The 13,731-nt window shown below is 40.7% G+C and overlaps 1 protein-coding gene across 4 annotated transcripts in view; it reads right to left on the bottom strand.

Moving 5' to 3' along the window:
• Window positions 1–1,061: 1,061 nt before the first annotated feature.
• The window catches only part of ANKRD26 (ankyrin repeat domain 26), a 130,111-nt gene continuing 117,441 nt past the window's right edge, over window positions 1,062–13,731 (bottom strand). For 3 of the 4 annotated variants that reach the window (XM_088457675.1, XM_088457678.1, XM_088457676.1), the window contains 4 exons: window positions 7,802–8,013; window positions 7,467–7,710; window positions 5,404–5,449; window positions 1,062–2,021 (listed from right to left, as the gene is read on the bottom strand). In XM_088457675.1, the coding sequence (XP_088313801.1) occupies window positions 1,873–2,021; window positions 5,404–5,449; window positions 7,467–7,710; window positions 7,802–8,013 (651 nt within the window). In that variant the 3' untranslated portion in view covers window positions 1,062–1,872. The remainder of the gene's footprint in view (window positions 2,022–5,403; window positions 5,450–7,466; window positions 7,711–7,801; window positions 8,014–13,731) is intronic. The other variant, XM_088457677.1, reaches the window with a different exon arrangement.

Below are 13,731 nucleotides of genomic sequence, written 5' to 3'. Positions count from 1 at the left end.
TTGGCCTGCCAACAAACAAACGTTAGCCCGTTGGCTTCGTTCCGTTATTTGTGAGGCTTATGCACAAGAGGGTTTACCTGTGCCAGCCTCTGTTAAGGGTCATTCCACTCTTTCTGTGGGTCCCTCTTGGGCTGCTAGACGTGGCGCTTCTGCTGTTAAGCTGTGTAAGGCGGCCACTTGGTCTTCTATTCAAACGTTTTTGAGGTTCTATGCGTTTGACACCTTCGCCTCTCAGGATGCTTCCTTTGGGCGCCGGGTGCTCCTTTCAGCACAGGAGCGTCCCCGCCCTTAGTTGAACTGCTTTGGGACATCCCCAAGGTCAACCCTGTGGACCCTGAAGTAGAAAACAAGAGATATGGTAAGAACTTACCTTTGTTATCTCTGTTTCTACGAAGTCCATAGGGTCCACAGGGCGCCCGCCCTGACGCACCTGGCTTCAAATGGGCTGTGTGGCTGGTCACCGGTTTTCCGTCTCCTATTGCTGTGAGTATGGTTTCTTGTGTGTTCCAGTCTTCCTTCTCTCTGTTCCATATTCTCCTCCGGCCTAGGCTGCTTACCAACTGAGGTGCCTGTGGCTCGGGGGCGGGGTATAGAGGAGGACCCAAGTGCATCCTGGGAGCTAAAAGCTTAACTGTGTGGTGCGCATGGATCCTGTCCAGCTATAACCCCAAGGTCAACACTGTGGACCCTATGGACTTCGTAGAAACAGAGATAACAAAGGTAAGTTCTTACCATATCTCTTGTTTTTACAAGAAAACGTGTAAATATATACTTTCTGAATTTACCCTTTTTGCTGTGGTCAATCTTGCACATGATGCAAATAGACATTCACTTAGCAACAATGCCTATTTTATCAGACAATATTTTCTGTACTTCACAGGGTATTTCCATGTCCCATTTGCAATGAAATCTAGTTAATAGATTTTTTTTAATAATACAAACAAGTCAAGCAAATCTGTTTAGGAATTCTTTTGCTAGAGGAGCTCAGAACACTTTCATTTGATATCAGTAAAGAAAACATAAGTCTTGTAAAATGTAAATGTAGAAACGTTTACTGTAAAGTTGAATAAATACAGTTGTAAACATAGTGTTCAGGGCAGAATTGAAATAAATAGTAATTTTAAAACATGCTTCTGTCTCCATAAATTTACAATGTCAGCCTCTCCTTTAAAAACAGTAGCCTGCAAGAATATAGTCATATATATATATATATATTTTTTTTTTTTTTTAAAGAGGCAGTTTAATTATAGTCTGAAACAGTGGAACATAGTACCTGTTCGTACCCTTCCTTTTCAGCAGCAGTGTATTAATTTGTTTTTGCGTTTATGAAAATGCATTCTAAAACTTTTTTTGGCACTAACACTAAAGTAAATACTGTCACAGGATTAACAAAATACAGAGGGAGTGAACATTTGACTTATAAAAAATATAGCATATTTTGACAGTTTGTAATATGTATAAGTATCTTACAAAAAATGAAGTACCTGCAGTGGTTAGGAGGCTAAAAAGGCTGTGTATCGTACCAAATATGAAACAGAAGTTCATCTGTAGGATGTCTATACAGTTAATGCAGAAAAAAACATTTTATGTACCCACAGATCTAAGGATTCAAAATATGATGCTGATATATGCACATTTGATAGAAATAATGTAATGTAATGGAGGGACTACAATAAAATATAATAAACAAATGTACAAAACTTACTGCTTGTAAAAGTCATGAGCTATTATGATATTCTATAGTACTAAAGTTATTTATGTAAGAAGTGCAATGTGCAAAACAGTTATGAACACTGGACAAGTGGTTAGCACATATTTCACATTATATTAAACCTGTTTTATGTAAACAATTTATAAATGTTTCACTAGTGTTTAAATCTTGTAATTCTTCTTTAAGACCTCTAAATACTGCTGTTTTGCTCTGGAAACTGGGTCTTGATCAGCATTCAAATTTCTCAGAGAACCAGCTATTGAACCCACAGGAGACACTCTGGTACATCCCACATCCAGCTCAGCATTCGCTAAAATACAAAAAAAACATTGGTTTACAGTATGAAATTTGGTAAATAAAAAATAATACTATATATGAAGTAACATTCAATACACATAACTGAAAAACCAGTTTGAGTAAAGAGCAATGAATAGGCATCCCTGACTGCTAAACTTCCAAGAGTTGTTCTGACCATTTTTTCACAGCCTAGAGCTAAAAGTGGTCTATGAGAAGCAACGGCTGCAAAATAATTAAAATTTGCTGTATCTGGGAATTGAATAGTGGTGGCTTTAGACAATCGACCATTACAGAGTTTGAGATGGACCCAGCCATTACAGTAGTTTTAAGTAAGTAAGTTTTAAGGATATCTGTGCTTCAACACAGATGACTTAGTATTAGTACCTCAGTCAATTTGATTTAACCATCTGGACGCCAGCACAGATATCTTTAAAATCTGAACTGTAAAGGCGGAGTTTGGGAAACTGAGGTTTACCATTTATCTGTATTCGACTTAGATAGGGGATAAAATGTCGCAATTATATCACTTGAAACTTCCGTTCAGGTTTTGCCAATGACTCACAAAGCAAACGCTCTACTAGGGGAGAAGATGGGAAGTGACTGGTCCTTCCTCCTTTTAAACAGTCTGCTGGTACCTTGCTGTTGAGGTATTGCCTGCACTACAACATCTACCACAATATAGGATTCCTCCACTATCTCATCTTTTTCTTGGGAAGAACGCTCAAAATCAGACCCACCCCCAGACTGGTGCAAGACTTCACTCAGATGTTTCCAAGACTTCACCAGTGTCAAAACCCACAGAATTTTGTCTAAAGAGAAGGAACGTTATTTCAAACTATGCCCCACTCTCTGATAAAGCCTCCTATAGAGGCCATACGAGTCAGTGACTGCTCTACATGCCATTTGTTGCTACATTTGTGTCTCCGTGCTGTGCATTGGACTCAGTGGTCATTCTGCTGCCATTTGTTTGGACTCTAGCTGCTGCTGTGGAACTCGTGTGTAAGTTCACACCAAACGGCTTGTTCATCTTGGAAGTGCTGATACAGAGTACATACACCTGGACACTGCGCTCTGCATGTATTCCCTTAAAGAAAATCCAAATACAAGCTGGGCATTATACTGGTGATTTGGGATATTTACTATTACACCGTCCGGAATGATATACAATTATTAAGCATTCTGAGGATTTTAACAAGTCCATAAATTTGTGGCTTTTTATATGGACAGCATTCACTGTGCACACAGATGGAACTTTCAACTAAATTAATAAAACATTCAAAGAGTGACCATTAGAACCTTTCAGGTTTTATATTGACTATATTTATTTTATATTGTGTAAAGTGTTCTGTTTATTAAATGTGGTATTTGCAATTTATAGAATACAAGTGTCTTGATTATATCATTCTGCCATATCAATGCCATCATTTGAATAATACTAGCGCAGCAGCACACTATTGTTCATACTATGCACCGATTTAGCCAAGCCAAACCGGCTCACCCAGTGGTGTTTGTTTGGTCAGAGGCCATCTGCTTCATTACACACTCATATGCATGTATCTATTCACTGGGTTTTCAGTAAAAAAAGGTGAACCATGGGTCTAGACACAAACTGCATGTGCTCAGGATTAGAATGGATTAAGGATTTATCCCAGGCTGGTTCTGCCAGATCAGTGATCAATTCCATAGGCATATTCAACAGATGGCCATCAGGCATAAAAGCCATGCATAAGACTGCCCACTGGGTTACTTAGTTTGACCTTTCATGGATGAATCTCCACCAGTTTTGGGCAGGAATTTCTCTATCAGACATGCCTGGTGAAGTAAAGTAAAGAAAAATATACGAAGATACAAAGTGCACAATCAGTAAAGAACACCGTAGACAAAGATACCCAGGTGGAATATTCACGCTAATTCACAAAACAACCCCACCCCAAGTGAAGTAACTTCCCTGAGGACACTCACAAGAGAGATGAAGTAGGAGCTGCTGGCAAATTTTACAAAGCTACAGTCAATATACTGAAAAGTCAGAAGAAGGTGCTATATCGCTTAGGTACTGCAATTCCTCCCCAGGTCCCAGTTCACAATCGACTGATGCCCTAGTAGACTCTAACCAGAATGTGACTGCAAGTTGCGTACCTTTCCTCCTCCCTTGGACCTTGAACACTTTTTAAGTCGCTGAACCGGCACATAGACAGCACTGTTGCACCAGGCTGATCATACAGTGAGAGCATAGGGCACCTGTTCACTAACTCCGTACCAGTGAAGAGGTCCCCTCTGGATAGAATTCTCACAAAAGATGCCTCCTCAGCCTACTCCAGTTCTCAGTTGAGCGAGACTGACAGTTACAAATTGCAGCGTTGGTATCAATAAGAATTGCAAAATACAAAAATGAACTTACATTATACATAAGAAGTTGATCATACAAAAAACAACTAATACCCTGCAGGATTGGAATATAGAGGGAAGATATTTTAAAGTCCTGAAGGAGCGTTTTCACCCAAGAGGATTAGAGGAATATAAATCTTACCCAAGTGAAAGCTAATTTACATGAGGACTAGTTGTCTTACAATATATGCACATTTTTCTTTGTTACGTATACTTGGACACTTCCAACAGTGGCGTTTTAGAACAAAAGTAAAAACTTAGGTAAAATATATAGGAATGGAGAAGCAAGAACACTATTATAATACTGTGAATTATAAGAATATTCAAAGTCCCCTAGGAGTTTTGTTACCAGGGAGTGTATTATTTCTTAAAATAATCAAGTTGTTTTTTTTGTGAGAACTAAAGTAATAACATTTGAACCCAACAGTTATAAGCAATAATATCAAAACTCAAAGTTTAAACAGATATTTTCAGAAGTCTATAACGATATTAGCATCACTTGCAACTTACATACAATATATGCGACTGCAAATGTATTTAAATAATGAGTGTCGCACATACAGATCCATTTTGATGAACAGCAGTTATGTCTACAGGACCACCCTACAGCAGGACAATAGTGGACAAATCCTATACAATGTCTGGTCCTTTGTATAAAATGCACCTATTTAGTACTAGGTGAATTGTAACTATCCTATCAGTGTTATATGTTTATATGGTTAGCCAATGACCCATTGTAATAGTGAGAGGAATCCAAGAGGTAATGGTTTAAAAAAAGATGAGATGTAACATGTGCACCTAAATCAGTTATAAATATTAGGTGCTCTGGCACCCTGCGGTACATACAGCAGAAATGTAATGCTGACATTAAACAGCTATATAGATGCAGAGAACACTTTAGGAACAAACCAATCAGTATGCATCTCACTTAATTCAGTTGACCCACTGTCCACTTATTGTTTCAGGTTTCATGGAAAATGAAAACACACATTTCACCATGTTTAACGTACCTTGGTCCAGCTCTTTAGTGATATTTTTTTCCAGCTCCTGTTGCATCTGAGATACAAAATTGCATGGCTGTTAGCATCGACAACTTAAAATACATACCTAATAGAAAACAAATGGTTACAGGGTAGGATCTAACTTTTTGTTGGTACTGTTTAGTTTACTGAGAGTGCCTATACCCCATAACTGACCAAGATGAGAAAAATATCATTTTCCAATAAAAAGCTGATCAGAGGAATGGCCGCGCCTGCAGTGTGCTCCTGCTACGCCCTATCCAACTTGGAGACTTTCGATGTTGAGAAGCATGTGCTACAGTGCAAACTAATTTTTTATGCCGTACTCAGTGGAAATACCTGCCTCCACAACATGCAGCATTGCAACAGCAACCCCCCATAAATCAGGACGAGGAAGACTGTTCTCCAAAAGTGGAAGCATCTGGCTAAAAGCGAGACAATTGGAAGGTATGGTGCAGAATTTCATTTCAAATGAAGACGTAGCTAAGGATTTCAGTGTGTATCTAAACTCCTATACAACAGTTCTCCAAAATAGTTTACCCCTCATTACAACCTTAGTGCATGAAACACACTGTATTAACATACCCAAAGTATGCCGCATAAACACAGATTGCCTAATGATGAAGAAATTATGTTCTAAGATGAACTTCATTATTTTTCACTTTTATTTATAAGGTGCCACACGGGTTGTGCAGCATTGGGATCAAACATTCAACAAAGTCCATAAGTACAAAATAGTACAGATAAGGTAACATAACTATACATAATTACATAGAGATTACAGAGTGCCCTGCTCGCGAGAGCTTATTATCTAGGCAATGGGCGGGCACAAAGAGGGAGTGAGGAGTACTATGAGCAACACCGCTATAAACATGCACTTTAGTAAATATACCCCTAAAGTCCAGAGGGAATGTGCATTTGAAGCTGCTGCAGAGGATGCCAGTCTTTGATTTACCCTACTATTAATCTACATACTACCATTGATACAAACTACCTTAACACTATGCAAACAAACAACTGCACCCCTAGTGTGCAGATTCCTCACTCATATATTATTTAAGTGGGAGGGGGATTACCCTTAGAATTATTTCGGCAGCAAATAAATCATTATATAGAACATTCTTAGACCCCACATGAGGCAGCGCAGTCTTTTAGCCTTTACATGCGTACCTGTGTATACAGACTTAATGCAAATTCAGCTGGAAAACCATGACCGCTTAATAAAATTATATTTATCGCCTTTTACAGAAAATTGGTTAGTTTGAGTAAATGCAAAGCCACTCAAGGTAAAAAGAACTCCATAGCTTTCTAAAAGTAAAAAAATAAAATAAAATATAAAATAACCACTTTTCCCTACTGGCAACTTGTCTCTTCTTGATTTGAACTCGCTCATCCATTTTATTTTTTATTCCCACTGTCATTCCACATTTCAGCAGATTCACATTGGAGGTTGTTTTCCCCCAAAGTAAGTTTAGTTTAAGCTGCGATAACAAACGCCCACATATATAAGCATTTGATCCTTCTTACAAGGATATTAACTGTTCATAAGAAAAACTCGTGTGATGCACTCTTTAAGAGTGCACCACAAGAGTCTGACTTTTTCTTTGCTCTTTTGAACATTGTGACTTTATACAGACTCTGGTGCACCAACAAACACATAGGCAATTACATGATGTTTACACATCAATATCTGCATAATAGTTTGTTTTGTGATTATTCTGCCTGAATCTCTGCCTTGTGCGGACTCACACCCTTTCTTTTAAGGATATTAACTGTGCGTACAGCTTTCTGCTCTTCAGACAAAACAGATAAGAATCCGTTATTCTATTCAATGTGAACTGGGTACTGGCGGAAAAGCCTGTAACAATCCTTTATACAGCTTAGAAAACCAATAAATATAAAACAAAAAAAAAAATCCCAAACTAACTGTAAAAACTAAACACACACATAGGTGAAGCAGTAAGGAAGTCTCTTAGTACTGGAATATTAGAGTATACACATCCCTGTTAACATACTATATCAAGCAGCTGCACAGACAAGTAAGAGCAACTGACCTTAGCAATATATGACTCCACTCTATTTGCAGCCAAATCATTCCCGACTGAATTAAAAAAACTCCCACCAAGACCAAAACTTCTGCTGAGCGTGAGATTATTGCCAAGGTTTGCAAGTGGACTTGTATCATGAACAGGACCGTCGACCAAGCTTCCATTTAGAAAACTGCTTGCAATTAATGACTTGCTCCTTTGCCGCTCATTAAGTAGTTTGGTGTTTGCTTCTGCAAGCCTTTCATTTGATCTGTGGAAATATGTAATTAAGCAGAAGATAAAGGTCTGTGCTTTCTTTGAAGCTTGGTTCTACTACAATTCATATGACATAAGTTATTCACCTTTCTAGTTTTGAAGCCAAAGATTTTCTATTCCTTTGTTCTTCTGCATACAAATCTTTCAGTCTGTTCAGTTCTGACTGAGTGGCATCTTGGTGGCTTATATTTTCTTGTTGTGTGCTCTTTAGTCTGTTGAGTTCAGATTCTAGATCTTCAATTCTGTGCTCCAGCTGATTTCTGATAGACACATCATTTTCAGCTCTCATTTGCTCTACCTGAAAAGAGGTTGGTATATATAAATAACATGGCTAAATAACGTATGGACTTAAGTTAAAGTCTTTCTGAAAGTACTGAGGGACAATGGGAAAAATTATAGAAAGGTCTCAGGCAGGAGTTTGCACACTAAGAAATCTGACACAAATCTGAAACTCCTCCTCCTGTAGATCGCTAGCTTGCTGGAAACCCGTTATTTACTGACCCGGCCCTACATGACTGAGGAGAGAGAAACGAAATTAATACAAAAATCTTTTTTTAAAAATTGTTCCAATAGTTTATGGATAAACGGAGTCAGCCATTTATCGGTACTATTGCATCATGGCTGAACCCCACAAGGCTTAGCATTACTGCTGAGTATCCAAAAGCATTTTTGGTAGATGCCATGTAACTTTCATTTAATTTACAGTCACCTCCCTTTACCCCCCAGTAGTACGGCCTCTGTGGCAATCTCTGTGAAACCTTGCTTAAGACTATAAAGAATTTTATACATCCACTACATTGTACTTAAAGCATTGAACCAGAATATACAGGCAGGACGCCTGTCTCTCAATGGAATCGAAAAAAAAAAGAAGAAATTAACCAAACTACAAAAATCCTGTTGTCTCAGTTATACTATTGGGGGTCACTAAAACTATGGAGACCACAGGTGGTGTGCTCTGAAGCGGTATCCAAAGCTAGCATCATTGGATACCAATAATGAATCTGTAAATAAATGGCTAAAATAATGTTGTTCTTCTATGTATGAAATATAGTTATGGTAGACTTCAAGGTCCATAGGGATACCATGGGGGATATTATGGTTGCTTTGGCTCCCAGGATGCCCTGGGTCCTCCTCCATATATACCCTGCCTCTAGCCATAGGACTTCAGTTTAGTTAACAAGCCTAAAGGCGGGAGGAGAAGGAAGAACAATTGTACATCAGAAACACTTACAGATGATGAGGGAATCTGTGACTGAAAGAAAATCACCCAATGAAGTCAGGTGCATCAAGGTGGGTGCCCTGTGGACATCAAAGAAAATGAGTTTTCTAGGCAAGTCTACCATAACTCTAGATTTCTTCTTCGGAGGTCCATAGGGATCCACAGGGATACCATGGGGATGTCCTAAACCAGTTCGCCTAGGGTTGGGGACACTCCTGAGCAGAAAGGAGAACTTGTCGCCCAAAGGAGGCATCCAGAGAGGCAAAAGAGTGTGGACAATAGACCACATGGCTACCTTGCACAATTGTTCAGCAGAGGCACCACGACTGAATGTCCATGGTGGCCTTACAGAAAGAGTAGAATGTGCTGTCACTGTGATTGGGACAGGAAGATCAGCCTGTGTGTATATCTAAGAAAGAGTCATGCAAAGCCATCTCGCCAGAGTCTGCTTATTAGCTGGCCATCCTCATTTGTGAAAACCATATAATACAAAAAGAGAATCTAATTTTCTAACAGTTTGTACGCTACACATAAATATGGAAAGCACGAACTACATCCAGGTAGGCTTCACCTACAGAAAGGTCTGGAGCCTGAAAAGCTGGAACAACAATTTCTTCATTTACATGAAAACAGGACACTACCTTGTATGAAGAACAGCTTTATCCTGGTGAAAAATAAAAAATGGGGAACGACAAGAGAGTGCTGCCAAATCAGAGACACTGCGAGCAGAAGAGATAGCAAGAAGAAAAAGTGTCTTTGCCGACAACCACTTCAAATCTACAAGTCTAAAGGTTCAAATGGGGAAGCTTGTAACCCCTTAAGGACCAAACACAAATCCCACAGCGCTACCGATGGAACAAAAGGAGGCTGAACTCGCAGAACTCCTGGGAAAAAAATTCTAACATCTGGTAATGAAACAATCTTCTGACCGTGCAGAAACCTACACTCTCAAAGTGGCCAGGCAGAGACCATTGTCTAACCCTTGCTTGTAGAAAAGCCAGTATTCTTGAAATCCTAAACACTCTAGGACCATATTCCTTATGAGACCACCATTTACCAAAAGAATGCCAAACTCTGTAATAGATGCGGGCAGAAGCTCTAAGCATCATTTGAATTACAGAACTGGAAAATCCCTTTGCTTTTAAGATGGAAGATTTAAGAGCCATGCCGTTAAAGCCAGATGGAGCAAGTCCGGATGTCGGCAGGGGCCCTGCGTTAGCAGATCCTGCCACAGAGGAGGATACGGACCATCTACTGACAGATTCTGTATGTCGGTCAACCAATGACGTCAGGGCCAAGCCGGAGCCACCAGCATTACTGTTCCGCCGTCCTGCTTGAATTTCCTAAGAACTCTTGGAAGCAGGATGAAAGATACTGTACGCCAACTTGAAGTCCCATCTTACTGCCAGTGCATCCACGAAGGCTGCTGATGGGTCTCTGGACCTGGCCCCGTACCTGGGGACCTTGTGGTTGTGGCATGACGCCATGAGATCTATCTCTGGTTGACCCCATTTGTTTACAAGGAGCTGAAACACTCCCAGATGGAGAGACCATTCTCCGGCGTGTATGTTCTGGCAACTTAGGAAGTCTGCTTGCCAATTGAGTACTCCCGGAATTAATATTGCCGAGATGGCCAGAAGATAACGTTCTGCCAATGAGAACCTTTGTCACTTCCTTCATGGCTGCATAACTTCTTGTGCCTCCCTGATGATTGAGGTAGGCCACTGTAGCAGGTCCTGTGCCCTGACAAGTGCTTTGTATACTGCTTGCAGTTCCATAATATTTATTGGAAGACAACTTTCTTGATTTGTCCATCTCCCCTGGAAGGTGCAAAGACTGGCGTCCGTAGTGAGAAGCACCCAATTTGGAATCCAGAACAGGCACCCTTTGTTTAGATGCTTCTTTTAAGCCACCACAGGAGGGTGTGACGAACCTCTGAAGTGAGAAAGATCATCTGGGACTGTATTAAATGATGCTGTCCATTACACCTGGAGAGAATCTACCTTGCAGAGGCCTGGAATGGAACTGATGTTGAAGGTTGATACCATTGATCCCAGCACTTGCATTGCTGACAGAATGGATACTCTTCGCTTGCCTAACAGCATGTGTATCCGCTTTGATAAGGCCACAATCTTGTCCTCTGGCAGAAACACCCTTTGTGTCTGAGAAGCTAGAAATGCTCCAAGATGTACCATCTGCTGTGTTGGAAAAAGTAATGATTTCTTCCAATTGATGATACTGCTGTGCCTTTGTAGGCACGCTATGGTCAGTTGAAGATGGTGTTGCAAAACCACCGGAGTCCGTGCCTATCAGAATTCTGCCATATCTGGACGACCTTCTGACTCCCTGACGCATGAGATAAGCCGTCATGACTGACATTATTTTGGTAAAATACCCAGGGAGTCGTAGAAAGGCCAAAGGGTAGAGACTGAAATTGGTAATGTTGCTGAAGGACAGCAAACCGTAACATTTGCTGGTGAGATGGGATAATTGGAATATGCAGATATGCATTCTAAATATTCAGAGAAACCATGTAATCTCCCGGCTCCATAGCCAAAATAATTGACCGGAGAGTTTCCATGCGGAATTTGGGAACATGGATAAACCTGTTGAGGGTATTTAGATTAGGTATAGGCCAATATGCCCCATTCGGCTTCTGGACCAGAGATAGATTTGAGTAATAACCCCTTCCATGTTGGGACACAGGAACTGGGACTATTACCCCTGCCTGTAGCAGGTAGTGAGTGGCTTCCTGATAAGTGAAAGCCTAGTCCACATCTGATGGAGGCTTTGTAGCAAAAAACTTCTGGTGGGAATGTCTCCTGAAAGTGAGGACATGCCCCTGAGACACCACTTTTCAGACCCAGGCATCTGTAGTTGTTTGATGCCAATTATCCACAAACTGAAGAAGTCGGCCCCCCTCCCTGGGATCCCCCAGGAGGAGGTCCACTCCATCAGGCCCGAGGGCTTGTGGTACGGCTTAGAAGCTGAACTTCTTGCATTAGTTTGTCGCTTTGACTTACGAAAACTAGCCGGCCTAGAGGAAGTCTGTACTTTAGCTCTTCCCTGAGGACGGAAGGACTGAAAAGAAACCTGCCTAGCTCTACTATTTGACTTAGATGGCAGACCTGCTGACTTTGAAGCCCCCCAGAGTAGTAATTAAGTTATCCAACTCTGATCTAGGGATGTGCAGGCTCGGATAGGTTCGAGTTTGCACGTGGAGTTCGGATTTTTGCCTCCAAAAAAACGGAACTCAGAACGAGGCAAAACGTCATCTTACATGGACGAACATCATCATTCCTGGACAAAAGACCAGGAATGATGATGTTCGTCCATGTAAGATGACGTTTTGCCTCGTTCTGAGTTCCGTTTTTTTGGAGGGAAAAATCCGAACTCCACGTGCAAACTCGAACCTATCCGAGCCTGCACATCCCTACTCTGATCCAAAGAATACCTTTCCATGAAAAGGTAAGACTTCCAGCGCCCTTTTTGATCCTGTATCAGCTTTCCAAGATCTTAACCAAATGGCCCTGCATGCTACTATGGATGCTGCTGATGCCTTAGAACAGTAGTTCTCAAACTCGGTCCTCAGGAGCCCACACAGTTCACGTTTTGCAGGTCACTCAGCAGTTGCACAGGTGTACTCATTACTCACTGACACTTTTTAAAAGATCCACAAGTGGTTATAATTATTTCACTTTTGATTCTGTGAAGAGACCTGCAAAACATGCACTGTGTAGGGTCCTGAGGACCGAGTTTGAGAACCTGTGCTTTAGAAGCTAAAATTCCAGCATCCACTGCAGCGCCTCCCAGATAGGAAGCTGCTTCCCGTATGTGGGAGATATTTATCATCTGTTCTCTGGTAGCATTTGGTAGAGTGTTTTCCAATGCCTCCATCCATTCAACAGCCTTGGCTACCCAGGCTCCAGCTATAGCTGGACGGGTAACAGTTCCGTATGATGAAAATATTGCCTTAATGGTGCATACACATGGTCATATATGTCAGATCAACGATTGAATGATTTGAACGATTTTACCAATGATTTGAACGATATTAGACTGTATTAAAATGAATGGAATTGTCCAAATCTGACAGCACACATCAGATGTCAGATATCGCGATCTGACAAGCGGGAACGCGCATTGTTCATCGTTGCAGGCTCACGTCAGATTTTCTTTCAGATATGAATGATTGAATGATTTTTAAAATCATTATCGTTCAGATCTGACAGAAAATCTGACCGTGTGTATGCACCATAAGACAGGCTTCAATCTTTTTATCTGTGGAGTTCTTCAGAAAAGATGCTGATGGAATAGGCAATGTAGCATTTCTGATGAAATGAATTACATGAGCATCCACAGTAGGAGGAAGCTCCCACTTAACACATACAGAAGGTGGGAACGGATACAATGATTTTGTTCTAAAGTCAATAGAATGTTGTTCAATTTAATTAATAAGAAAATCTTGTTTTCCCAGTAAGAATACCTTCTGAAGCCCACCAAAAAAATTATTTGTAGAGGTGTGACATGACATCCTAAGATTGTGGGTGCTTTTCTGTACCCAGTACAAGGAATGGACAGTCTCAGAAAACTGGGGCTCTTCTATAAATTACCCGTTCAGATCCATTCCAAAATCCTAAGGGCCCACTGCCCTTACTTAGAGGAGCTTTATCCTACTCCCCTATAGCGGGTGCACCTGCCTCCCTCTCACGTTTAATGCCATTCAGTACTATGTTCATCTGAACTTTGTTCCCCTGCATCTTGTTGGGGTTCATCCACTTAACTCATTGTTGCGCC

This window comes from Taudactylus pleione, unplaced genomic scaffold, assembly GCF_031769625.1.
Source record: "Taudactylus pleione unplaced genomic scaffold, aTauple2 ptg000041l, whole genome shotgun sequence".
Classification (NCBI taxonomy): domain Eukaryota; kingdom Metazoa; phylum Chordata; class Amphibia; order Anura; family Myobatrachidae; genus Taudactylus; species Taudactylus pleione.
The sequence above is the reverse complement of the archived record's forward strand: the minus strand, read 5'-3'. Positions and strand labels throughout refer to the sequence as shown.